The sequence below is a fragment of the Rousettus aegyptiacus genome, unplaced genomic scaffold, assembly GCF_014176215.1.
Source record: "Rousettus aegyptiacus isolate mRouAeg1 unplaced genomic scaffold, mRouAeg1.p scaffold_m13_p_11, whole genome shotgun sequence".
Taxonomy (NCBI): Eukaryota; Metazoa; Chordata; class Mammalia; order Chiroptera; family Pteropodidae; genus Rousettus; species Rousettus aegyptiacus.
In genome coordinates, this window is record NW_023416286.1 from 47,377,151 (window position 1) to 47,401,561 (window position 24,411).

General features: G+C 38.2%; 2 protein-coding genes across 15 annotated transcripts in view; one reads left to right on the top strand and one right to left on the bottom strand.

Moving 5' to 3' along the window:
- Positions 1-19,220, bottom strand: part of TMCO3 (transmembrane and coiled-coil domains 3) — a 38,323-nt gene extending 19,103 nt beyond the window's left edge. Inside the window, exons 1-8 of one of the 8 annotated variants that reach the window (XM_036228781.1) lie at positions 18,135-18,431; positions 16,685-16,779; positions 14,360-14,447; positions 12,246-12,766; positions 8,218-8,397; positions 6,282-6,473; positions 4,668-4,796; positions 2,199-2,291 (exon numbers count right to left, since the gene is read on the bottom strand). In XM_036228781.1, coding sequence (XP_036084674.1) covers positions 2,199-2,291; positions 4,668-4,796; positions 6,282-6,473; positions 8,218-8,397; positions 12,246-12,689 — 1,038 coding nt within the window. In that variant the 5' untranslated portion in view covers positions 12,690-12,766; positions 14,360-14,447; positions 16,685-16,779; positions 18,135-18,431. Of the gene's footprint in view, positions 1-2,198; positions 2,292-4,667; positions 4,797-6,281; positions 6,474-8,217; positions 8,398-12,245; positions 12,790-14,359; positions 14,448-16,684; positions 16,780-17,839; positions 18,102-18,134; positions 18,432-18,969 lie in introns of those variants that run through there. The other 7 variants (XM_036228784.1, XM_036228780.1, XM_036228783.1 and 4 more) reach the window with 7 other exon arrangements.
- Positions 18,628-24,411, top strand: part of DCUN1D2 (defective in cullin neddylation 1 domain containing 2) — a 29,784-nt gene continuing 24,000 nt past the window's right edge. For 2 of the 7 annotated variants that reach the window (XM_016151946.2, XM_016151944.2), the window contains exon 1: positions 18,631-18,846. Coding sequence is in view for 3 of the 7 variants with exons in the window: in XM_036228787.1 (XP_036084680.1) it covers positions 18,844-18,846; positions 23,638-23,700 (66 nt within the window). In the remaining 4 variants the exon portion in view is untranslated. Of the gene's footprint in view, positions 18,847-23,637; positions 23,701-24,411 lie in introns of those variants that run through there. The other 5 variants (XM_036228787.1, XM_036228788.1, XM_036228790.1 and 2 more) reach the window with 5 other exon arrangements.

The window sequence follows — 24,411 nt, forward strand, 5'->3', positions numbered from 1 at the left end:
ACTCCAGCTCACCCCAGACAAGACGTGAGGAACACTGCCCCGTCACTAAACTGGTGCCCTTTCCATTTATCAGACAACATCACACTTACTAAGCTTACTCATACAACACCAAGTACAAACTAAAATGACTGAGGGTGTAAAACCCTTTATAGCATTATATAAATATCATAATAGTGATAAAGGTATGCAGCTTTTATATTGAAAATAATGTTAGCATTATGTTGTATAACATTTTTCTGTTTAACATTGAATATTACAGTGGAGAAATATATAAATTATGAAAATTGAGAGTCAGAAGAAACTTTAATCTTCCAAATCCTTCACTGAACAGATGAGGAAACTGATGTGAGGGATCTTGTTCAGATGGCAATGCTAGTTGATGGAGAACCAGAACTTTGTTCCTCTTTGCTCTAAACCACAAGGTAGTCATCACTGTTTGCTATGAACTTCTTTAAACTAAACACACATGAAAACCCAGATGAGCCTATGCTGTGCTACGAAGCAGAGGCCTGACTTTCATGGAGCCGTCCCAAGATGATTTTCCTGCTCAGTCTCTCAGCTCCTTTGGAGGCCCTGGAGGTCCTTGCCATCCAAACTGGTTCTCTTCCATTCCACCCACCACATACATACCTCAACAGAATTAACAGGAAGAATGCAGCCACTTTTCTTTAGGACCCAGGAAAGTAGCCAAGTTTCTTTAGACTTTGAATTCAGAAATTAATATATGGAGGTTATCATGCCAGAAGCATGTAAAAAGATACAAAAGCACCTGGCAAAAACACTAAAGTAATTCGGAATGCATTATGAGAAGGCATATCTCAAGAAGTATGAGAAGGAAATGAGAGTAATTGGTAGATAGACAAATGGAGCTTTCAATAGAAAAAATGAGGTCAAAGGAAACAAAAGGTCAAAGAATAACAAGATGAACAAGGAGACAAATGGGAAAAGAGGTCGGCAAAACTGGAATAGTTACTCCTTGAAAGCAAACACAAGACTTTACACGAAAAGTTTATTTCTCCTTATTATAAAAAGTATATATTGGTTATTATAGAAAATTTGGAAAATATGGAGAAGGAAAAAATAAGTCTCCACAGTTATTTGGTATGCTAATTCCTGTTACTTTTCCTATGTGTTTTGGATCCTTTTGGATTGCCATGTTTATGCTATCTGCTCATTTTTTTCCTTTTGAGTTCAGCATTTTAACATATTTTTCTTTGTTATTACACATTCTTGTAATACTTTTAATGGCTACATAATATTTGATCATCGTTATTGCTTCTAATCTCTTATAAAAATACTACAATGAGGAGCTGGATACATTTTGTGGGTTAATTTAAACAAACAAACAATTTATATTTGATTCTTTCCTTTGAATAGAGACCCAAAAGTAGAACTATTAGGTTTAAGGCTCTTTGAACTGCTAAATTATTCTCAAAAAACTTTCATTAATCTGGTTAAGAACACCTATTTTATTACCTCTCATTGTCATTTTAAAACCCTTTGTTCACTTGACATTAATATTCTAGTTAATACTGGTAGGCAAAATGGTACCTGATTTTAATTGACATTTTTTTGTACCCAATAGTGTTCCTTTTATTCTCCTATCTCCATTCCCATCAGCTTATCAATGAACTATTTCCCTCCTCTGTGATGTGTTTGTTCCAACCTCTTATTTCCATTCTGAAATATTTCAGCATTCAAAGTAATAATTCTAAAAGCAAACAAATTTAAGGCAACTGTTGCTGCCATTATTTTAACATTTATTCATATATATGCTTCTATTATTAATCTTTCAAATATTTTCGTTTAACAGTGACAGAGCAATAAAAATCAAAATTTGCCACTTATTCAGGAATTGCAATTAGTAATTTATTTCTAAGATAATAGAAATATTCAATCCTTATGTTATTTCAGCCTCTAACAGTTTTGGCCCCTCTTGGGGGCCAAAACATATTGCTTCTCAGATCTATTTTGGAATTAGCCACAAGAAAGCTAATTCCATTTATTCACTGAAGTTTTACTTTTTCTAACATCTTTTATCCTTTAGAATTTACGTTCCAAAAATAATATCAAACCAAAACATCATATTCTATTCTAAAAATATTAAATTTAATAGCAAAGTCATGAACAAATGTTAAAAGTTAAACCAAAACCATTTACGTTAAATTGGAGGCAATAACACAGATTGAGGTCCTTACCTTTCTCAGCTTTTCAGGGGAAAATTCTAAGCCAACAAGAAAAAGAGTAAAGAACACCCCAAATTCTCCTAATGTCTCCACTTGTACAATAGACTGAAAAACAAAATGTTAAAACCATATATTTAACATATTAAATGTGCTTAACAGAGCAATCTTGTACTGACATACTCAGTGGGACCATCCCCCCCAAAAAAGTATGTTAACTAATTCTTTGAATTTTCTCTATATCTGAGATAATTTGGATCTCCTGATTACAGTTTTTGTTTTGTTTTTTTGATTACCATGAGGAACAGTTTTACTTTCTAAGAACTAGCTCATGAATTCACCTGTTTTCAAGTTCATTAATTGCTATTGTTACTTTTGTTAGTTCCTTTCTTTGGCTCTCTTTAGGTGACAGGGAGGCATAAAACCTTGAGTTTAATGCTTAACTAATTTAGAGTGTTTTACTCTTTTGGGTTTGAGCATGACTAAATGTATGAGTTTTCTCCTGAGTACCAATATTTGGTCACATCTCACAGGTTTGATATCGTTTTCTGTGTGTTCTGTATTTGTTTTAGTTCTTCATTTGCTATTTATTTTTAATGTTATCACACTATATTAGAGAATGTTGCTTATACTATTATATTTAGTACTATTTATATTATTTACATTTGAGATTTTCATTGTGGCCACAAACTGTTCAATTTTTTAAAATGTTCCCTGAACATTTGACAATAAAACATAGGCTCTCATGCATCTTCATGCATCTGTGTGCTGTCCTAACCCCAGATCATTTACGCAGTTTGTCAGTTATTAACATTATGAACTCTGTCCTCTTTTTATTGTCACCTTTTCTCCTTTCACTTTCAAATTTTCTTAGTAGATTTGTTTTTACTTAATCTTATTTACCATACTTTTTTCCCCTCACATCATCTACAAACTTGTATCTTTTAACATGAAAGTCTATTCCATTTAAATTTTTTGTTACAGATACTTGCTCTTACTTCTTTTACGTCTTCTGATTTTTACGGTTCCTTACTGCTATTTCTATTTTTTCTTCCCTTTTAAAATCAGTCTGTAACCTATAACTTCAAAGTAATAAACTTAAATCTATACTTCTCAACTTAATAAATGAAAGCCTATCAACTTCCTATTAGGAAAAGATAAACATTTTGGCACAATTACACTTCCTTCACTACCCACCTCCTAGTTTTGGCTAGTTTGTTCTTGCATTTTTATCTTGATCTACTGTAATTACATTATTTTTCCATGATATAGATGATTTATTAAGAATTATAATATTTATAAAATCCGGTTATAGCTATTACCTAGTTATTTAGCCCTAATTCTTTGCTTATAAGCTGGTAGGAGAAAATATTTGTATTTGCTATTCTTTGCAAATATTCCGAAAAGGGATGGGATACAAAAAGGAAGAAATTTTCACTTTTCATACTGTTTCAATCATGTGAAAATTACCTATTCAAAAAATTAAATTAAAACCATTCTTTCCAAGGCCACCCTGCCAAGCTGAGCCGTCCACCAGGGCACCTCTCACATTGGTAATCAATCTATCTACCACTCACTGTTTACAGACTTTTAGCCTGGAGAAGCTGTGTACAACTTCTCCTCACCTGACTAATCTTACTTCTATTGTTAAAATTAGTTTGGTGTAAAGATTTCTTCATACTCGCTTCTGCTGCTGTCCAATCTGGGAAAATCACAGAGGTTCTTCCAACCTGGTACAAGGTGTATTAACCATCAATAAGGGGATGAGGCTACAAGTGGAACATTCCACACTTTCCCATTTGTGTCTACTTTTGTTCTACCCAACTGGGAAGCGTCACTGAGGTTTGGAGGATTCCATAGTTTATTTTCCACCAACCTATAGTGTTCCTTCTGTGTGGGCTCATGACACCTGTTCTTGGCATTCTCTTTTTATTTTGTCCAAATGTGTGTATTTAAGTGATAAATTTTGAAGCCCACAAAAGCCTGGGACCCTTTCTTACAACAAAAGATAAAGCTCACATAAATTTGTTCAGCAAATGGCCTCCAGCAAAAGCAGCCTCAGTGCCACTGTCTCCTGTGGGTCTCACAATACCCTACATTTAGGCTTGAAAATTCCTCACTACTTTATCAGTTTTTCAATGTGTTAAGAATTTTTTTTAAATATATTTAATCCAGTATTTTTAGTTGCTTTCAATCTCTGAATAACGTATTTCATCATATTACTGGAAATGGAATCTTTAAAACTAACATAATTTAAAGATATGAACAGGATTATTTTCTCTAGTAAAATCACTCATTCATTAATGAACAAAATGACTTTCTTATGGTTTAGAGATTTCTTATGAAACTCTAAAGAGCATCTTCTTTAACATGGTTTATAAAAAATTATCTTCATTAATTCAAGTTTAAAGCTTTTTAGTTGTCATGAATGTTTCCTTTGTATTCTATTAAACAGATACTAAAACAGTTAAATTTTATTCTTACCTTAATACTATTTAGTCCTGAAGGTCCCAGAAGTACACCACAAATAATATAACCAAACATTGTAGGTAATCCTATTGTTGTGCATAGCCAGCCACAAGGTAAAGACAACATTCCTATGGTAACAATGTCCTAAATGTAAGAATAAACAAATATTTAACATAATAGTTAGCAAGAAAAGGGTGGGTTGACAGAAAAAAGCAGGATGGGATAGTATCCTTATTTCACTAAATGAAAATAAAAGTGCAGGTGATGAAACGAAGGGAGGGAATTTTTACTTCTACTCTGTACCCCAGAGAAGCTGAAAATATTCAATGTATCCTGGGAGTAGATAAGGTTAGCTCTCGATGGTCTAACAATTACAGCAAAATTTGCAATTTATTTTTGCTTAAGCCCCATGGTAGTATTCTAAGAATTCTGAGCACTAGGACTCCATTTAGCCTTCTAGTCTGGAAAATTTTTCAGAGCTGGTGTCCTAGTATAACTCACTTATCTTTACCATTGGTTTTCCCACCACACAAAATTAATATAACCATCACAGTAATAATTGTTTCGGGCAAGAATCATCAGTGGGTGCTAGGGTGCTAAAAGTGGTGAAAGTTTGATGAGGAGCAGGATTTCATACAGTCTCAAAATATTTCCCCAGAAATTATAATTACAAAGGGGGGGAAAAAAAAAAAAGATTAACTTCACAGTAGAGAACCCACCTGTTCATGGAGGGCACTAATGTGTTTAGTTTGCAGACTCAGCTCCTCCCAGTTGACATTCTAGCTAGGAAGGCAATAACATCTGCTGAGCTTTATCTATTGATTCACATTTATTGATATAGGGATCAGCCCCTCACTGTAGTCCTTGGGGATCATTTATATTCCTCTCAGCCTGTCTGTGTTGGCACCACTTCTAAGACTAGGTTCTTTGTTTGGGTTTTTTTCCTGTGCAAATTCCATTGTCAGAGCTTTGTTAGAAACCTGACAATTTACCTAGAACCTGCCAGCCTATCCCGAGCAGGCTGAATTGAACCTTGTTATTTATACTACTCATTTTCATCCAAATCCTTAACACCATCAACTTCAACTCTTTAAATAATTCTATATCCTCTTACTAGACTGGCTTCCTTAGAGTTCCTAGATCTGCATCTAACTCAGTCAAGGAACACCAGTCACCACTGGAGGAGATGGTTCTCACAGTGCACCCATGTCTAAATAAAGCCTTATGTGATACTTTAGCCAAAACTTCTGTGCCTCAAAAGAATGTTCTATCTTAGTGAAAATAGTTTTTAGATAGTTAAAGCTTTAATCCTATCGTAGTAAATCCTAACTTCAAAAAGTTTTCCAGACTCTCAAAAGCAACTTAATTTTCATTTAAACATTAAAATGCCTTATTCTTACAGAAAAAAATTAAGAGACAATGTTTCAAATCACAAAAACAAACAAACAAACAAACAAAAAAAACAGGAAATTTTAGTAGAATCTATTACAAGAAAATTGTATACCCTACTATAATGTTCAGAAAATAAAGCTCAATTTTACTAGATATGTGTACCAGGAGACAGTGAGGGGCATTAGTGGGGTTAAGCCCCGCACATGATTTTGAGAGGAGAGCAAGCGGACAGATTACCTTTATGAAGTGGTGATCTGCACGTGGGATTGTTGAGTCTCTGGGCTTGGTCAAAATATACTGGTTGTTCTGGGAGTCAATCAGCATGCTAAGACCTAAATCATCCTCCACTTCCCGTTTCGTGAGATTTTGTTTGGAATTGGCCTCTTCTTCCTCCACCCTCAGGACGGCCTCGAAATTGACACCTTTGACCTGTAATAATAACCAATATTATGTAATTAAAACCAATTAAGTGTTCTCAAGTTCAACTTTTAGAGAGTAAATTCTATATAGAGGAATGACAGGAATATTTTAGTATTCTGTCAAATGTGACAAAAGATCAATAAATGTTCATTAGCATGAATTAGAAAAAATTTTTCAATTAAAAAAGTTATTTAAGGATGAAAGTGTTTAGGATTTCTATTACTTCCAAATACCGACTTTACCTTATTTCAGGGTATGACAATGTGATTTGTAATAAGAAATATATATTTGGTCTTTATTCCCTTTCCTGGCTCACTGTTCCCAAAACCCATGTAATTTCCTAAGTGATAACAAGCAACGCGAACGTCTTTTGTTTATTTGTCTTTTGTCCTTGGTTCCTGAAATAGCTCTAAAGCGACAGAAGAGTGTCTTGTTATTAATAACAAGCCCCTAGCAACTTCACCTGTGTTTATATTAGTAAGGTAATACTTGAATAGTCACGAGACTGGACTAGTTATCAGGAGAACCAACCATATGATGAGAGAGTTGACCTTTCACACCTACCCAGATCTCCAGGAATGGAAAGGGGCTGGAGGCTGAGTTCATCGCAAATCTACATAATGAAGCTTCCATAAAAATCCTTCAAGTATGGGGTTCAGAGATCTTCCAGCTTGCTAAACACGGGGAGGTGTTTGGCTGAGAGGGTGGTGGGCCCAGAGAGGGCATGGGAACTCCACTCTCTTTCCTCATACTTTGCCCCATGTAACTATTCCATTTGCCTCTTCCTGAGCTGTATCCTTTATAATAATACACTGGTAATCTAGAAAGGAAACTGCTTTCCTGAGTTCTGTGATCTGCTCCAGTAAATTATGAAGGCAGAAGACAGGGGTCATGAGATTCTCCAAGGTGACAATCTGGGATTTGGGATTAGCGTCTCAAATTGAGGGGAAAGTCTTAGACTAAGACTTTATCTGTAGGGTCTGCACTAACCCCATGTATATAGATTCAGAACTGAATTGAAATGTAGGGCATCCTACTGGTGCCACAAAGATATGGAGAAATGCTTGGTGGGGGAAACCCCGATGCCTTTGAAACACAAAAAAGTTCAGGAAGCCATGAGTAAAGGAAATGACTGTTTTACTTTCAAGGGCCTACTCTTTCAAAAATCCATAGTCCTAAAATACTTATAAGTTATCCTCCATCCCATAATTAGTTTTAAAAACATCCCGTTCCTTTCACTCAATTTTATTTTCCCTCCTTTCTTCTCTGATTTTGTTCTAATTTGTTTTTTATTACCAACTCTTCTCTGAGTCCATTTTCTAAGACTCATAATTTTCAGCATTAATCTCATTTTTTCCCCCAAAGAATCTTGAACATATAATAACAAGTGAACAATGTGAAATCCTGCTTCAGATATGGAGATCATTTCCTATAAAGAGCTTATTGCTCTCTGGTTGATCAATATTGACACCTGACTGTCCACAGCAAGCTTTCTTGAAGCAGGAGTCCTAACCTATCTGGGTACACAACTGGGAAACAAAGATGAGCCTCTCATGGGGGACTGATGAACATGAAGGGAAAATAAAAGATAACTAGTATACTTTGGCAGGATTAAACCAAATTATTTTTATAACACAGAAGTGTCTGTTTTTCAATCTACACAAAAATATACACATGCAAACAATTTCAACAACATATTCTTTCAGTAAGTAGCTCAGTAGGTGATGAGGAAATTGTATGGAATGCTACTTACTGATTTATTGTCATCAAAAGCATGTTCTTCTATTTCCTCTTCTAAACGATCTGCTGCCTTTCTTACATCTTCAAGAATTTCATCAAGCATGGATAAACTTTTGTTTTGATGTTGCATATTTTTAAGGGCTTCAACTTGATGTTTTTCTGCTGCCAGAAGTTCCACATATTCTGTTTCTTCCTATTCATTTGTAAGAAATAAAGAGCGGGGTTTATTTAGAAATAAACTAGGATATAACTTCCATTCAGGTACAGGTCCTGATCACATGCACTGTCAAATACTCCTGTCATAAATGTGTAATTCTAGCTCCAGTCAGTTATGGAAGGTCAAGTGTCCTAGACTATTCAAACATAACTAAGCTTAGCAAGTGTTTAGAGAAAGCCACTTTTACATATAGCCAAATGCTTTATAATGTTTTGATCAACAATACGATAATGATACCATAAGATTATAATGGAGCTGAATTTCCTCTAAGAAATGGAAGTATATGTGGTTCAGTAGTTTTGTTTTGTTTACGATGGGAGCCCTATTTGTGGGGCTTAGCAAGATTCCCTCTTACTCAGAGCACCTCAATTTTGAGTGCACAGATTGCATGCCTATCAGTCTGCCACTGATTTGTTTCAGCACAGAGGGGCCTGTCCTCCCAGTCCTACATATGCAGGTGATACTACAGTCCTTCCAGATCCAGCCTGATGGTCTTCAGAGTTCACCGCTGTAAATTATTTGTTGAGGACCTAAGGTCCTGTATGAAGACACAGGTCTATAAGAGCTACCTTAACAAGTATTAAATGACTGCCACTTTAGTAAAAGTTTTCTGTAGTAGTACAGAGACAGCTTGCCCCTGTACTTCAGAAATATTTTCGGGATGTAATAATATAAAGCATAGATGTTTTATTTCTTTCATCAATTCAATGCCAGAGAGAGCACTTTGCGCCTCATAGGGTTAATGGAATCAAACCAAATTTCCAAAATCAAAATATTTAGTCCTTAATTCTATACCCTCATTATGCTAAATACTCTCTCTCTCTTTTTTTTTTTTAATGAATACCACAAAGTTCCTGAATCTGACCACTGCTCCAACATGCAATAGCCAAAACCACATTGCCATGAAAATCCCTTATGTTCCTTTCTCTCTCCATCTTGATTTGCTGTTATTCCTACTGATCCTCAGGTCATCTTTCACTCCCTCCTGACAGTCACTATTATAGTGATCTATGGATTACACAGCCGGCTTCTCCAATATCTCCAATTAATCCAACCCGCATCCTGTTCATGGAGCAACACTGATAGCTTCGGTGTTCTATTTCTGACCCTGTTGGAAGGAAGTGGGGAAGGGCTTATGGAACAATGTTTATAAAGTCTACAGTATTATAATGTCCTAGGCTTTCACATTTACTCACCAGTAACTCACTGACTCACTCAACAATTTCCAGTCCTGCAAGCTCCACTCATGGTAAGTGCCCTATACAAGTGTACCATTTTTCTTTTATACCACATTTTAATGTACCTTTTCTATGTTTAAATAAATGAATACTTACAACTGCCTACGGTATTCAGTACAGTAACGTGCTGTACAGGTTTGCAGCCTAGGATCAATAGGCTATACCATCTAGGTGTGTGTAAGTGCACTCTATGATGTTCACACAAGGAACAAATCACCTAATGATGCATTTCTCAGTACATATCATTAAGCAATACAGGACTGTACATCAACAAAAGTAATATACTACTCGAAATAAATTCTGAAGATCATTTATTTAGACAAAAATCACTTGCTGAATACTGATTATGTTCCAGGCACTGTGCCTACTAGGTATGGAGGTACAGTTGTCCTTTCAAAACAGCTGTGATGCTTGAATATTGAGCAATAAATTTCTAAGCAGGATACACACAAATTCCAAATTACAAAGGGTAAATTGCTCCCGAAGAATCTAACAGTAATAACTACTTAAAAAACTGATGGATGGTGTTGGTAATGGAATACATATATTTTATACAATCGTATTAAAACTCAAACTATCTTAAATCAATAAACTTACTATTGAAATACGTATTCACATTTAAAGGAGTGGGCATAGCTGGAACAGAGAAAGTAGCAGGACAGTCCCAGGGACAAGGATGGCTATTTTATGGATCTCTACTCAATGTCATAGCAACCCATCTAACACACAGCTGGGGGCTATCAATACCTGGACTATCTCAGAGATATGAGGCAAGCATATAAGCTGAAATGTTGTTCATTTGAGTTGTAGAAAGTATGCATATTTGGTTCAGTGTCACTCAAACTCATGTTCTCTATTTTACAGTAAAACTACCCTTAAGTACAGCAATCCCCACTTATCTGTGGGGGATACATTCCAAGACCTCCAATGGAAGCCTGAACCTGTGGATGGCATCAAATCTTATATATACTATATTTTTTCCTATACACACATATCTTTTCACTTAAAACCAGCACTGTATGGCTTCTCTTTGGCATATCTGAATTGCCAGCACCACTACTCTGTTCTTTGGGGCCATTATTAAGTAAAATAGGGTTACTTGGACACAAGCACTGCTATACAGAGACAGTTGATCAGATAACAGAGATGGCTGAGTGACTAAGGGGCAGGTGACATATACATCATGGACACTATGGACAAAGAGATGATTCACGTTCCAGGTGAGATGGAGTGTGTCGGCACAATATTTCATCACACTATTCAGAACAGGGTGCAATTTAAAACTTATGAATTGTTTATTACTGGAATTTTCCATTTAATATTTTCAGATCTCAGTTGATCAAGAGTAACTAAGGCTGTGGAAAGCAAAACCGTGGATAAAAGGGGACTACTGTGTCCCTCTTTAAATCCAAGGAGTTTTAATGTCTTAACTGTCCAAAAAGCTCTGGTAAGGCAGTAACACTTGTTTAGAGGACAGCATCATGGTCTGTTTCTAACACAAATAACACACGAAATAGACAAGATGACTGAATCAAGTTGGCCAAAAACCCTGACTCAGCCATTTACCCCATGACCATACAGTAATGAGCTACTAAATGATGGAGACACATTCTAGCAATGTGTTGTTAGGTGACTTTGTCATCATGTGAACATCATAGACTGTGCTTACACAAACCTAGCTGACAAAGCCTACTACTGTAATTGTATGTGCTATACTTTCACGTGACTGGCAGTGCAGTAGGTTTATTGACACCAGCATGACCACAAACACGAGTAATACGCTGTGCTCAGATGCTGCAACAGCTATATCACTAGGCAATAGGAATTTTTCAGGTCTGTTAAAAACTTATGGGACCACTGTCATAAATTCAGTCCATCACTGAAATGTGATTATGTGGCACATAACTGTATTTGCATCCCAAATAATCATACTTTGGTAAAGGTTTTAATAAGTCAATATCTTCTCTATTTTTTAAGCTATGAAGAGGAAATGTTATTTTATATATTTAAAATGCCTGGCACCTAATAGATAGTTTGAAAAAAATTATATATGTAATATCACACCTGCTATAGCAATGTTTTTCATTTTAAAAGTGTACTTCATCAAAATCCTTAATTCAAATGCATATATCCATTTAAAACTGATTTTAATACTGTTTTTAGTACATGGATGCTGAAGAAAATCATAAATAAATTAAAAAATAAAAATAAAAAAAATCAAGCTTCATACAGAAATTCTTGTCAGAAAAAAAAAACTGTCAGAAACTCAAAATGCTGATTGCAATTACAAAGATATATTTATTTCCACATCGGTTTATGGGAATAACTTCAGTAACTATTTTAATCATCCAAGGATTTCACAGTAGAGAAAAGTATTAAAGAATGACTCCTTCTAGAAGTGATAAAATATGCTAAAATAGTATGCAAAAGGGAAAGATTCTCCTACACATTATTTTCTCTATGTGCCTGATTACGAACAGATGCCCTGACAGACCACACCTGCTGAAGCATCAGTACTGTATTTTTCTCTTCCCTCTACTTTCTAGCTGAGTGTGAATTGCTTTTTCTCTGTAAATGAGGACTAACCTTTATGGCAGCCTCTCTCAAAGCCTCCAGGCGCTGCCTGCTGCTCTCTTTCATGTTCACAACGTCCTTGTAATCTCCCTGCAGGGCTCTCTGGAGTCCATAGATAGCCTGGAAGACTGAATTTTCACTTTCATTCAGCTCCTTTTGGAAAATTTCAAATGTGTGCACTTGAAACAGTTTCTCTTCATCCGACAGGCCAACGTCTTTTTCCACTGCTCTGATTGCATTTTTCAGTTTGTTAAGAACCACAGTCTTTTGGCGAAGAAGCCCAGACAGCTTTCTGCAACCATCTAGGACCCATTGCTTCTTCTGTGTGATAGCTGCCCCTTTGCCTCTGTGTAACTTGATGGCGTGTTTTGCTACCTCTTCATGTTCTGCAGCATTTGCTATTAAATGAAGTAATGGAAGCAACACCCAGAAATAATTTTTTTCCAATACCTTCATGATCCAATTTTAGAGGACAGGGCAAGGCAGTCCAAAGATTTCTAAGTTGAGCTTGCATTTTAGATACACATTTTCAGCTGAAAAAGAGGCTTATTGTCACATATAGTTGAATGATGTTTCATTACTATTGAGATAAGAATTAAAGTATTAAATAATTATATCCAGGAAACTATCACTGTTCTGAAGAAAATGTTATTTTTCCTAGATTAATATTAACATCTGAACTATTTATTGCACTTAGGTTAAAATCAAATGTTGGTCTTAAATACTAATGTTAAAGCACAGTTCCTGGTAAAGAATTGAGATTGAAGCTTTCATCTGAATGTAAAGGCAACATTTTTTAAGAATAACCTGGCTTCGTATATCTACTAAGTTTATCATGTGCAAAAAAACAACTCTATTTAAGAGGGTCCATATATCAAAAGCCAGAGAATTCACAAATCAATGAACCATCTGGAGGAAACATGCTCTGTATCATTTCAGAAATGAAATCTTTTGAGCTACTATTAGCTTGCCTTGTCATTGTTTGCTTTCAAAAATTATTTGGAATTTTGCTAAATTTATAAATTTCAAAAGTCAGTCTACAGTTAGATGCTAACAAGATATCAAAGATAAAAAAAATCTCTCAAAATATAACCACGTTTAGATCTTTAGGGCTTTAAAAATGTTTGAACATTGTCAGTCATCCAAATTCAGGGTTCATCTCTGTCTCTCTTTAGGAAGACTTCAAGCAATATATATGAATTTATCCTGGTAAGTGAAGCACACACAGGACCCTGGACATGATGAGATGAAGGTTTCGGTGTAAGGCAGCAGTGGGAGCTGCAGCTGTAGTGTGATAAGATTATAATAAGCAATAGGTAGGGCTGTGTCTCCAAGAGGAGAGCCTTATCAGAGAACAGGAGCAGCTGTGTCAGCAAGGTCGCTAAGAAGGAATGACCTCAGAAGTAGTAAAATAGACTAAAGAAGGAAGAAGTAACAAATTCAAGAGAGGCTGGTAAGCTATATCCTAAAAAATGTACACTGAACCTGGCAATTAGGAATGCACTGGGCACAAGTATTTAGGCCAAAAAAGAAAACACAACAAATCTAATTTACACAGGATTTGTAGCTAAAGGAAACAAAACTTTCATATGTACTACCTAATCATTCTTAATAGCAGCATCCAATGGATTACCACGTCAGGAATTTCTACTCGACTGCCAAATATCCCAATATTTCCCCTATCTTTGAATGTTTACTGAAATATATATCTATACTTTAACTGGTAATCCCAATTCTAATCAGTTTAATCTGGTTTCCGAAGCAAAGCAGATTAGATGCAGCAAAAATTTTAAAAAAGGTGGTATTTCTAGAGATGGAATTCTAACCAAAGCAAGAAATGATAGCCAAAAGAAAGTGAAGACAAAACAGGGTTTAGTAAAAAGAAACACGAGAACTCAGCAAAGACTAGCAGCCCAAGTAACCTAATGAGAGGTGAACTGTTTTATGCACTTCAACAGATCCTGAAAATACCACTACTAGAGGGCAGAAGAGCCACCGATATTCAGAATGACAATCAAAAGTCACTAAGAAAAGACTATATTCTGGTTAAAAATTCAGGAAACTGTTCAATTTTAGTACACTTTTAGACACTTTGGCTCCTAATATTACATAGAAAATTCACTTACCTAGAATAGTTCACTTTCTAACAAGGTAGGATAAATGAGAACTTGCTCTTGCTACAGTTTAAATACAACTTTAAGTAAATGTTTCCACCTTAAAAGTAAATAAAGAATTAACTAGTCATAGTAATACCTAGCAAAATAGTTGATCTGTTATTTTAATGACTCATTTAATTGCTAAGCTTCTATTGCTCCAAAGGAGAAAGAATTCAATCATTACTTCAGAAGTATATATTTTTAATATCTATTTCAGAACCAAGGCAGAAATTTCAGATGCTTCATTAATGCTTCCCCCAAAAGTGATTCTTTTACGAATTTTAAACTTCAGAAAAATAACCTCCTGTATAGTTTGTGTGCAATACCCCCTCTGTACACTTCTGGTTCCTTTCTCAAACAAGTTCCTGAAATGAAAGTTATCCCTCTATCCGTAATACCCAAGGGAGTTATTCATTTTTATGAGACATCTTTGAGAATTTTAGTTGTGGTTAAACTATTTCCACTGAAATAAGCTTTTATCATCAACATGAAGCTGAAATTATTTATAGAACCTTAAAATATGAATCATTCTTTTTCCATAAACTCATTTTATTTTCCCTTCAAACTTAGCTACCAAATCCAATGAACTATTAAATTGTAGCATGCTTTTTCTTAAGTAAATAAACATTTTTAGTTCAGTGTTTTTTATTATTGTTATTTTTAATTAAACAACAAGACACTTTAAGTTCGTTGTGTTTTTATAAGGAATTCTCCAAATTTCCATATTTTGAACTACTGATACATACAACCTAGGTAGGTCTGAAGGCTGAGTGAGGAGAGCTTATCACACACACGATTCGAGTCCACTTGTACAACATTCTTAAAATGACAAAGATAGATAATAATTATCAGGAAGGAGGAGGAGGTAACTGTGGCTATAACAAAGCAACAGAAGGGACCCTGTGGGACAGAAATGTTCCGTGTCTTGATAGTGGTAGTAGCCACACAAATCTACATGTGTGACAGAAATGTGCAAATCTAGACACACACCAAGGAATGTATGTAAAACTGGTACAATCTGAACTAGGTGGATCGATTTTATCAATGTAATCTCCTGCTTATAGTTTTGCAAGGAGCTATCATTGGGGAAAACTGGGTGAAGGTCTACAGGACTTCTTTGTATTATTCCTTACAACTGTATGTGAATCTATAATCATCTCAAAATAAAGCTTTAAAAATTCTATATAAATGTTTATTGTTTCCCACTAGGTCTTTCTTATGTGTAATGATCACCTACATTGCAAAGCAATGTAAACCATGCCCATGACATTTTTTATATTTTAAACTACGTACGAAATGCTCTAAAACAGAGCCAAAGGTTTTCAAGGTGCCTCAAGTATAATCAAACCCTGGGTTACTTTTCATTTAGAGAAAGAATGAATCAATAAGCACAATCCCTCCTCCAAAATTTTTATTTATACATATTCTAACATTAATTAAAATATATATCCCCAACTTTGCCATATTTCTAATGGGTTCTGTTTGTTTTAATAAATGCAGAACAGGAATCCCAAAACTTACTTTAAAATTGACGAGATTATTTGATGAAGAAAAATATTTGTAATGTCTTAAATGATTTTGAATAAAAAGGCAAATGGGTTCACCATTAAGCCTACTTGAAACAAACCCAAAACTTCCAATACTTTTAATTCACTGTCATTTTACATAAAAATCAATTACTCTTATTCTATTGAGAATTTTTAATAATTCAGAAATATCACATACCATTTATTGGATAAAAAATTCAAAGCAAAGCAAAATAACATAGTCTAAGATCGGGCTTTTCCAGAGCAAAGTCATCAAAGTTAAAGAGTTCTCCTACACACCTCTAACTTTAGGTAATGTGACTGCAGGGTATGTGAGGGGACTATCTCCATAGATACCTGCTGTTAGAAGGCACAGAGCCCAGAGCCCTAAGGTCATGCAGTCCTTTCAAGGAAAGGGATGGGGAGTCCGAAAGGGGAAGGGAGACTGAGGGAGAAGCAGCTCCTGTTTTTCAATTTTATGTAATTGGCTAATATTTGAAAACTTCACATCTCTGCTACCCAGCCTCTTGCTCATGTGCAACCGCAGGTCCCTCCACTGTCTGTCTTTCTCAAGACTTTCCAGACACACTGCCTCAGATTTACCAGATCAAACGGCTGAGAGTCTAGACTGTTCACCACACAAGTGCAGCAGAGGCCACACCAGCTGGTCTCTAACTCCACTCCCCACAGCTCTCCCTACCGCCCACCAATGGTGCCAGCCCTGACCACCCAGCTGAAAACCCAGGCTGCAAGTGTGGGAGGTACTGACCTGGTACCTGGGCTACAGACAGGAAATTGGGAGCAAGCAGTGTGAGTATGGCAGGTACAGGGTTAACAAGTCCAGTGCTAGTTATTTAGCTTTTCCTGAAAAAGGGAAAATACGAAGATTTGTAGTTAAGTAGTTCAAAATTAGAATTTCTTCATGATACCAACACTTCTAGGTCTTAAAACGCGAGGAAACTCTCCAAAAAATAATCTACACCTCAATATATTTCTGGAGAATTTAAACTTTAACAAACGAAATGATGTAAAGTATATTTCTTAAAAGATAATGGACTCATAAATACACTTTATGGTTGATTCTTATCTAATTAGTAAAAGAACTGGAAAATGAGTTGAGGAGGGAAGGAGAAAGAAAATTTTAACGGACGTTAAAAGTCTTTAAGACATTTAGTTGTTAAACTGTATTAAAAAACAACAACAACAAATATTCCATTGACTAGCCCAATCATTGAGAGACACTATTTAAAAACTGATGAACCCATAAAATACTCTGATCCGGTGAATAACTATAAAAATGTAAAACTCTGAAAATGCTGAGCTACCTTATACCTAGATCATGATACCACCTAATAATATGTGAACGTCAGAGCTTAACAGTGTTACAAAGTGTGTTTAAAATTACATTTATTCAGGTGCTATCAGGTGAGGTTCAAAAAGGACTGAGACGCAAGGCCTACGAAGAAGGCTGGAGGTCTGCGACCAGCGGTTGTTCTTTCTTTACAGCCAGAACAGCGGACGTGGGGGGTGGGAGGGAATAAATAAGAAGGGAACTGCAAAGAAGAATCCTTTTGCGGGAGGAGTAAGGGATCCACATTGGCTCCCCCCACCCCCGCCCCGGGTTCCCGTGCGGGAAGGTGAACTGGCCGCTGAAATCCAGCCATCAGTGGGTATGCCCTGTCTTTCCTGGGAGCTGGCCCAGAACAGCCAGCGCATCAATATAATTAACAGATAAAGCACGTAGAAGGCGTTAGGTCTTCTGTGCGAGCCAGTTTATTTGACCGGCTACAGCAAGAAGTTCACACCTAAGTTATGCAGCCCGGATGGGGGTCTGTAAACCCACCCAGTCGTTTAACCACTGACTTGGGTCGCTTCCCCAACTTTACCGAGAAAGACTGCACGCCCCATCACTGCCCCATCAGACCTTCTTGAACATAATCCCCGGGTCCACCACCAGGTCCATCTGTCTTTACAATAGGTTGTGAAGGAGGCTGAACAATCAATCACCCTCGCACACTGCAGGGCCAGGCGCGCAGGCGGAGACACGGAGAGCGGTGCTCCGTGATCTGAAGGACCTGGGTCTGAGAGACAGACCCTTGAGAGGAAGAGCAGGGGAGACCTGGGGAAAGGGAGGCCCCCGGGAGCGAGCCCCAAGGGCCCGAACTTCCGGCAGGACTACAGGTTCCAAGCCTCTCGCCCGAACCCAACGCAGCGCTCACCAGGACGTTCCGGAGGACGCGCGTCCTGGGCCCGGCTCTCCGGCGCCAGGAGGCGAGGGTCGGACAGAACTGTGGCTTTCCCGCATCCCTTCGCAGGCGGCGCTGCCGGTCCTGGGGCAAGGACAGGGACCGGGGCGGGCAATGGGAGGGCCCGGGCCGCTCGGCACCTCAACGGAACGCGCTCTCCACGGTCGAGGCAAAAACGGAGTCGCGGCTCCTTTAAGAGGGTGGGGCATGGGTTCCGTTGGCCCCGGGGAGGCGCGGTGCTCGTCGGGATTTGTAGGAAAGTAAGGGTACCCGAATACTGATGGCCCACGGGCTGCGCAGTGCACGATGGGATTTGTAGGAGGAGGGCGGGCCTGAGGACTGTCGACCCCCGCGTGGCCCACGCACTTAGGTGTCGGAGGAGGAGAAAGAGGCGCGCGCGGGTCCCGCCGGTCCCCGAGAGCGCTGTGCGCGTCGGGTGGGGGAGGGGAGTGAAGGGGGCGGGGCCTGGGTCCAGTAGGCTCCCGGGCGAATTGGTGCACGCCGGGAGTTGGAGTTCCGTCGGCAGGACCTGTCGCCACCTCCCCTGCGCCCCTCCCAGGGCGTGTGTCCCGGGAGCCGACTCCGAGGACGAGGACGGAGTGGCTGGGGACTGGAGCGGGAGGCGGCCGGGGCTCCTGCGCAGACGGCTGGGCCGGCGGGAACCTGGGGAGCGCCGGAGAGAATGGTAGGTGGCCCGCAGTGTCGCCTTCCGCCCGGCCCTTCTTGCACACCCGGGGCTAGGGGAGCTCTGGGGTCGGAGGGCCGGGGCCGAGCCGGGGAGCAGCGGGCGCGAAGGTCACAGACTTACGAGGTCGCGGTCCGCCCTTCTTCGCGATGGGCGCCGCTGGAGGTGGGTAGGCACGCAGGTGGGAACCTGCACAGCTCTGGGCAAGACCCATCCGATGACCCAAGTGCAGCGTTTGGTTTGACGGGTTGGAGGCACAGGTCAAGCAGAGGGACTCCTACCAGTGCTCCACCAAAGCACGAGCTGCCGGGTGAACGAGGAGGGAGGGACGTTTCGGGCAGACGCAGCATCCTGTCAGAGATGAAACACAAGATAGAGCCTTTGAGCATTGCCAGTATTTCTGTGTGGCTGGAACGCGGAGTTCAGGGTCGACAATGGCAGAACTACACAAGTAGGGCCTTATATTCCCTGCTGAGTGTAGAGTTTATCCAGGAGATAATGGGAGCCATAGAAGGTTTTCAAGAAATAGGAGTGTGTGTGATTTGATCATGTTTGTGTTTTATTAAAAAGTGTTTCGCCAGGAGGATAGGAATTGGATTGGAGGGGGTTAGGATTTCAGTGCAAGTCAGAAGCTGTTTTAATAATTTAGGAAAGTAAAGGTAAGATTGTAGGAATAAGGGAGATAAGAGGAGGGAGGGGTGAAGAAGAAAAGGAGAATAAAGGAAAGAAAGGATTCAGCAGTTCTAGCTTGGGCACCTGAGCAGATAGTGATGTTATTTACTAAAATGGAGAATATAAGGAAAAGAGCAAATTTGTATGGGAAAACGATACAGTAATGGGATGGGAGAGGGAGAGAAATAGAGGGATCATATAGTTGGTTGGAGATATGGACCTGAAGCCCAAAAGGGCAGTTTCTGGAAATGTAGTTACTTTGAAATGGAGTGGAAACCATGGTAGCCTTTGGGTTTCATCATTTATTCAGTAAATTCAGAGGTTTCAGTGTAAAGGAAGGTAGTGTGCAAGATGCTGGGGGTTTGATGGTGAGCTAGACAGATGCAGATTTGGTATTCATGGAGCCGATGTCCTCGCAGGGGAGAAAGACACTAAACACAACTATTTTATTACAGTTCAGATAAGTGCCAGGTTCCAGGAACCATGTGATGGGGTGGATGAGTGGTGTCAGATGCCAAGGCAGTGAAAGCTTAGCTAAAGTAATACCATGTGAGCTGAACTTTGAAGGAGTGGGCTGGGAAGGGCAGCCCGATATGTGCAAGTACTCCAGGGGTTAGGAAATGGTATGTTCCAGCAATGTGAAGACTTGTCTGGCTACAGCACAGAGAACCTGGGAAAAGTGACACGGCGGGAGGCTGGTGAGAGAACTGGAACCAGATCGTACAGTCTTCTAGGGTACAGGAAGAAAAGTGAGTCTTTGTCCTAATGGTAGTGGGAGCCAATGAGAGGCTTTCAAACAAGACAGAGATAGTCCAGAAGGAATGTGTAGGGGAAAGAGTGGAGGCGTGAGGATAGAACTTTAGGGTGGGAAGAGAAGCCAAGAAGGAGATGGAGAAGAGATGGTCAGAGAAACAAAACGACTAGAAGTGGTCATAGAAACCAAGGGTGGGGACAGTCAACAGTACAGCCTGAAGGCTCTTGATAACCCTAGTGCAAGTTGATAACTCTAGTGCAGGTGCACTGCCCATGCAGGATGAGCCCACTTCACCAGGCAGAGACCACTCTCTCCAGCTGTTAAGGGGAAGGGCTAGGTGGATAGGAGCTTAACTTACAGAAAAAGACTGTGCAACCACTGCAGAGGTTGGAGGTCCAAGAGTGTGAAAGGGGACACTTGAATTTAACTTAACATCACCCGCAGCCTGCTATATACTGAAACAAAGTCAAAGTGACTAAGTTTATGTAACTAATTTGATTGATATAGTTGCCAGGCAGCCCCTTGTAAGTTGATCCTAAGAGAAGATTTTGTTGTATTAAGTGGAAAGGCATTGTAAAAATAACTTTTTTTAAAAAAAAAAATTTTATGTGTAATCAGTCTCGGTGCCCAGATTATGTAAGTGATTTTTCAGAAGGTCACAGTGAAAATATTTGAGACTTTTTCCATAGGTTAGAGATTTTTATTTGATGTTTCTACTGGATTATCCAGATTTTCATTTCAAGAATTTTGTACATTTTAACAGTATAAAACAGTGAAACATAGAAATTCCACTCCCTTTAAAAAGCCACCATTAATAATTTTATTCTCTTGATGTGGTCTCAGTGAAGGTCATCAGAGCTTAAAGGGTTATGGGCCTATATTAAATTTACATGAATTTCATCCTGTCAAAATAGGTCAGCATTTTCTTCTTTCCTCTATAATTTTTTAGTTTATGAGGCTTTTTCTTTTAGACAGCTTCAGGCCAGTTCTGCTTTTTTGCAAATTGCAAATTGCAATTTACAGCTTGCAAATTGCACATATTGTCTTTAGACATAGCTTAATGATTATTATTTCAATGACTTATTTTATGGAAAAACTTGTAAATTGTTTAAACTTTAATGACAGTTCCCTTCCTTTTTATTCTGGCCAGAAACTTGTTATGGGCTAAGCTTAGACACATGGCTCCCGTTGCACTTTGCTACCAATTTGAAGCTCAAAGTTTGAGGATCTGCCTTATGACATATCGGGCACTTGGAATATATCTGAGAGGGATCCGATTTGTTTCTCTATCTGAACTCCACCCATTTTGTAACTTAACATAGTACCAATTCAAACCACTTGTGTGGCATAGATCTAAATACTCCCTCACCTTCTCTTCTAGAATTTTCAGAAAGTATTCTTCTTTACACTGTTGACATAACTATTTTTGTCACATGTTAGGAAAGGCTTCAGGAGATGATTATTAAGAAAAGTACCTCGAGATCAGGCATTATCATGTCTTTCAGGAGTCTGTCAACACTTACTTGGTGTAGATCTATCAGTTGTACAAAGCTGGTTAAATAATTCAGTTACTTGAAAGTATGTTACCTTGTCAATTAATCTTAGAGGTTCGAAGGGTGCTCTGTTGAATTTTTTTTTTTTGCATAAAATCTATATAACAAATTAACTATTAAAAAATGTACAATTCAGTCGTGTTTGGTATATTAACAACATTGTGCTACCACCACCTCTAGTTCCAAAACATTTTCATTACTCCAAAGAAGACCCCACACCCATTAGTACTCATTCCCCATTCCTCCCTCACTCCAGCCCCTGGCGACCAGGATTCTGCTTCTGTCTCTATGGACTTGCCTCTTCTGGATATTTCATATAAATGGAATCATACAATATGTGACCTTTTGTGACTGACTTCTTTCACTCAGCATGTTTTTAAGATTCACCCTCATTGTGGCATCAGTACTTGATTCATCTTTATGGCTGAATTTCATTGCATGTATATACCAAATTTTGTTTCACAGCTATGACAAAATTTTAAAATCTAGCATTGATGGCAATTCCCATAATGAAGATATCATAGTTATTCCTTATGGTGTACCATTTTGGGGTTGAACGTCTGTCTGTATCCTAAGGTTTCTGAGATAACCCTTGGCTTTGCCCACCTTCCCTTAAGGAGGCAATCAACTTTATAAAAAAATGCCAGCTTTATTTTTGTCAGCTTACTCTCAAAAACCTATGGGATCTGCCCTCATTTAGCTAAATTTGACCTTTTCAAAGAATATACCTTGAACTCTTTCTCTAGTTCCTTTCAAAGGCTCAATTTCAGGAAATAAAGTATAAAAATATATTCCATGTATTTTCCTAGAATCTAGGTCAGGATTACACACTACAGACCAAAGATTAGATTCCTCTGTTTGTAAATAAAGTTTTATTGGTGCACAGCATGTCCACTAAGTTGCAAATTCCCTATGGCTGCTTTTCTGCAATGGCAGAGTAGCCACAATAGAGACCGGTGACTCCTGATCTAGCTTATTGGTTTAAAGACTGAGTTCCACTTTCCCCTACCCTCTGAGGAACCAACAGATGGGCTTAAACTTTCTGTGAAAACCCTGAAATATTATGCAAAACCACATGCACAGGTGTGTACCACGTATGTTTTCCTGGAGAGAGGATCTGTAAACTTTTATCAGATTCCAAAGGGACCCAAGACCCCAAATGATCATCATTGTTCTAAGTAGCCAAGATGTTAATTTTCTGTTACCCTAGATCAGCAGTTCTCAAACTTAATAGTCCCAGGTCCCCTATGCACTTTAAAAATTATTGGGACCACCCAAAAGCTTTTGCTTATGTGGGTTGTAGCCATCAGTATGTACCACATTAGCAATTAAATTTGAAAGTTTAAAAATATTGACATACTTAAAAATAACAATAGACCCATTACATATTTACATGGCATTTTTGCAAATATCTCTAATGTCTGGCTTAATAAAAGGTTCTCATGTCTTCCTCATTCAGTCTGTTGTGATATCAAAAGTAATGTAGCCTCTGGAAGCTTCTGCTGTACACCAGTGAGAGTGAGAGAGGAAGAGAGTGGCTTGGAATCATTATGAAGATAGTTTTGTTATCATGGACCCCCTGAATGGTATCGAGACACTGGGGTCCCCAGAACATACTTGGAAAACAGTGTATTTGGACTGCATTATTGTATTCTCTTGCTGAATTGTACTCTGCTATTTTAGCATCAGCATCCATTGAGGGATACCTTAAGAAAAAACTCTGGAAGCTTCCTCTGCTGTTTATTGTTGGCATTTTGGGGAGGAGTTGGTCTGGTACAAAGGGGACACTGCTCATTGCCCTTTTATGAACAGCCACAGGAGATACTTCCTTCAGGTTTCAGTGCCAGGAAGAGCTGTGCCACTTCTGGCCCACTGGTAGGTTTTAAATCTTATAAAAACAGATTTTCTTAACTAATCCCATTTTATTTTTTGCTTTGGCAACTCAAAGCCTAATTTTCAGCTCACTTTCAGCTCTTGTATATGCTATGCATGTCTGTATCATATCCCTGGCTTTCTTATTTTCCTTTTTTCCTCCTCTTAATTTCTTCATTTATACCTTGTTTTTCATTTACATATTTTTGTAAGTTACGATTCTGCGTTTCTGTAAACTGTCTCTTTTGTTTAACAAGATTGAATATAAATTCTTTTAAGTAAAGCTTTTTCACTTATGTGCAAAGCATTAGAATCTCGTAAACTATAGAGTGTTTTAATTTACAGAAATTAGTGAATCACTTTTATTTCTGTTGTCATTTTCATCAGGGTACTTTAGATAAATAGAAACTTAACCATCCTAAATCTGGAAGTATTAAGATGTTATTTTGTTTCATTATATACTATATATAGTACAGTTACTTGGCAGTTTTGTTATTTACTACCTACTCACAGCCTCTGCCCTATTTTTCTATTTTATTTCTGTCTCATGTACACGGATATTCTTGTTATTAGTATCTTCATTTAGTCATTAACAGGCTTTTTGTGCCTGCTTTGGAACTTTCATAAATTATTTTTAACACTTTTTAATTATGTGTATATGTTTACATCAATATGTTTCTGCTGATTTTAAACTGGGAAAAACTTAAAACAATG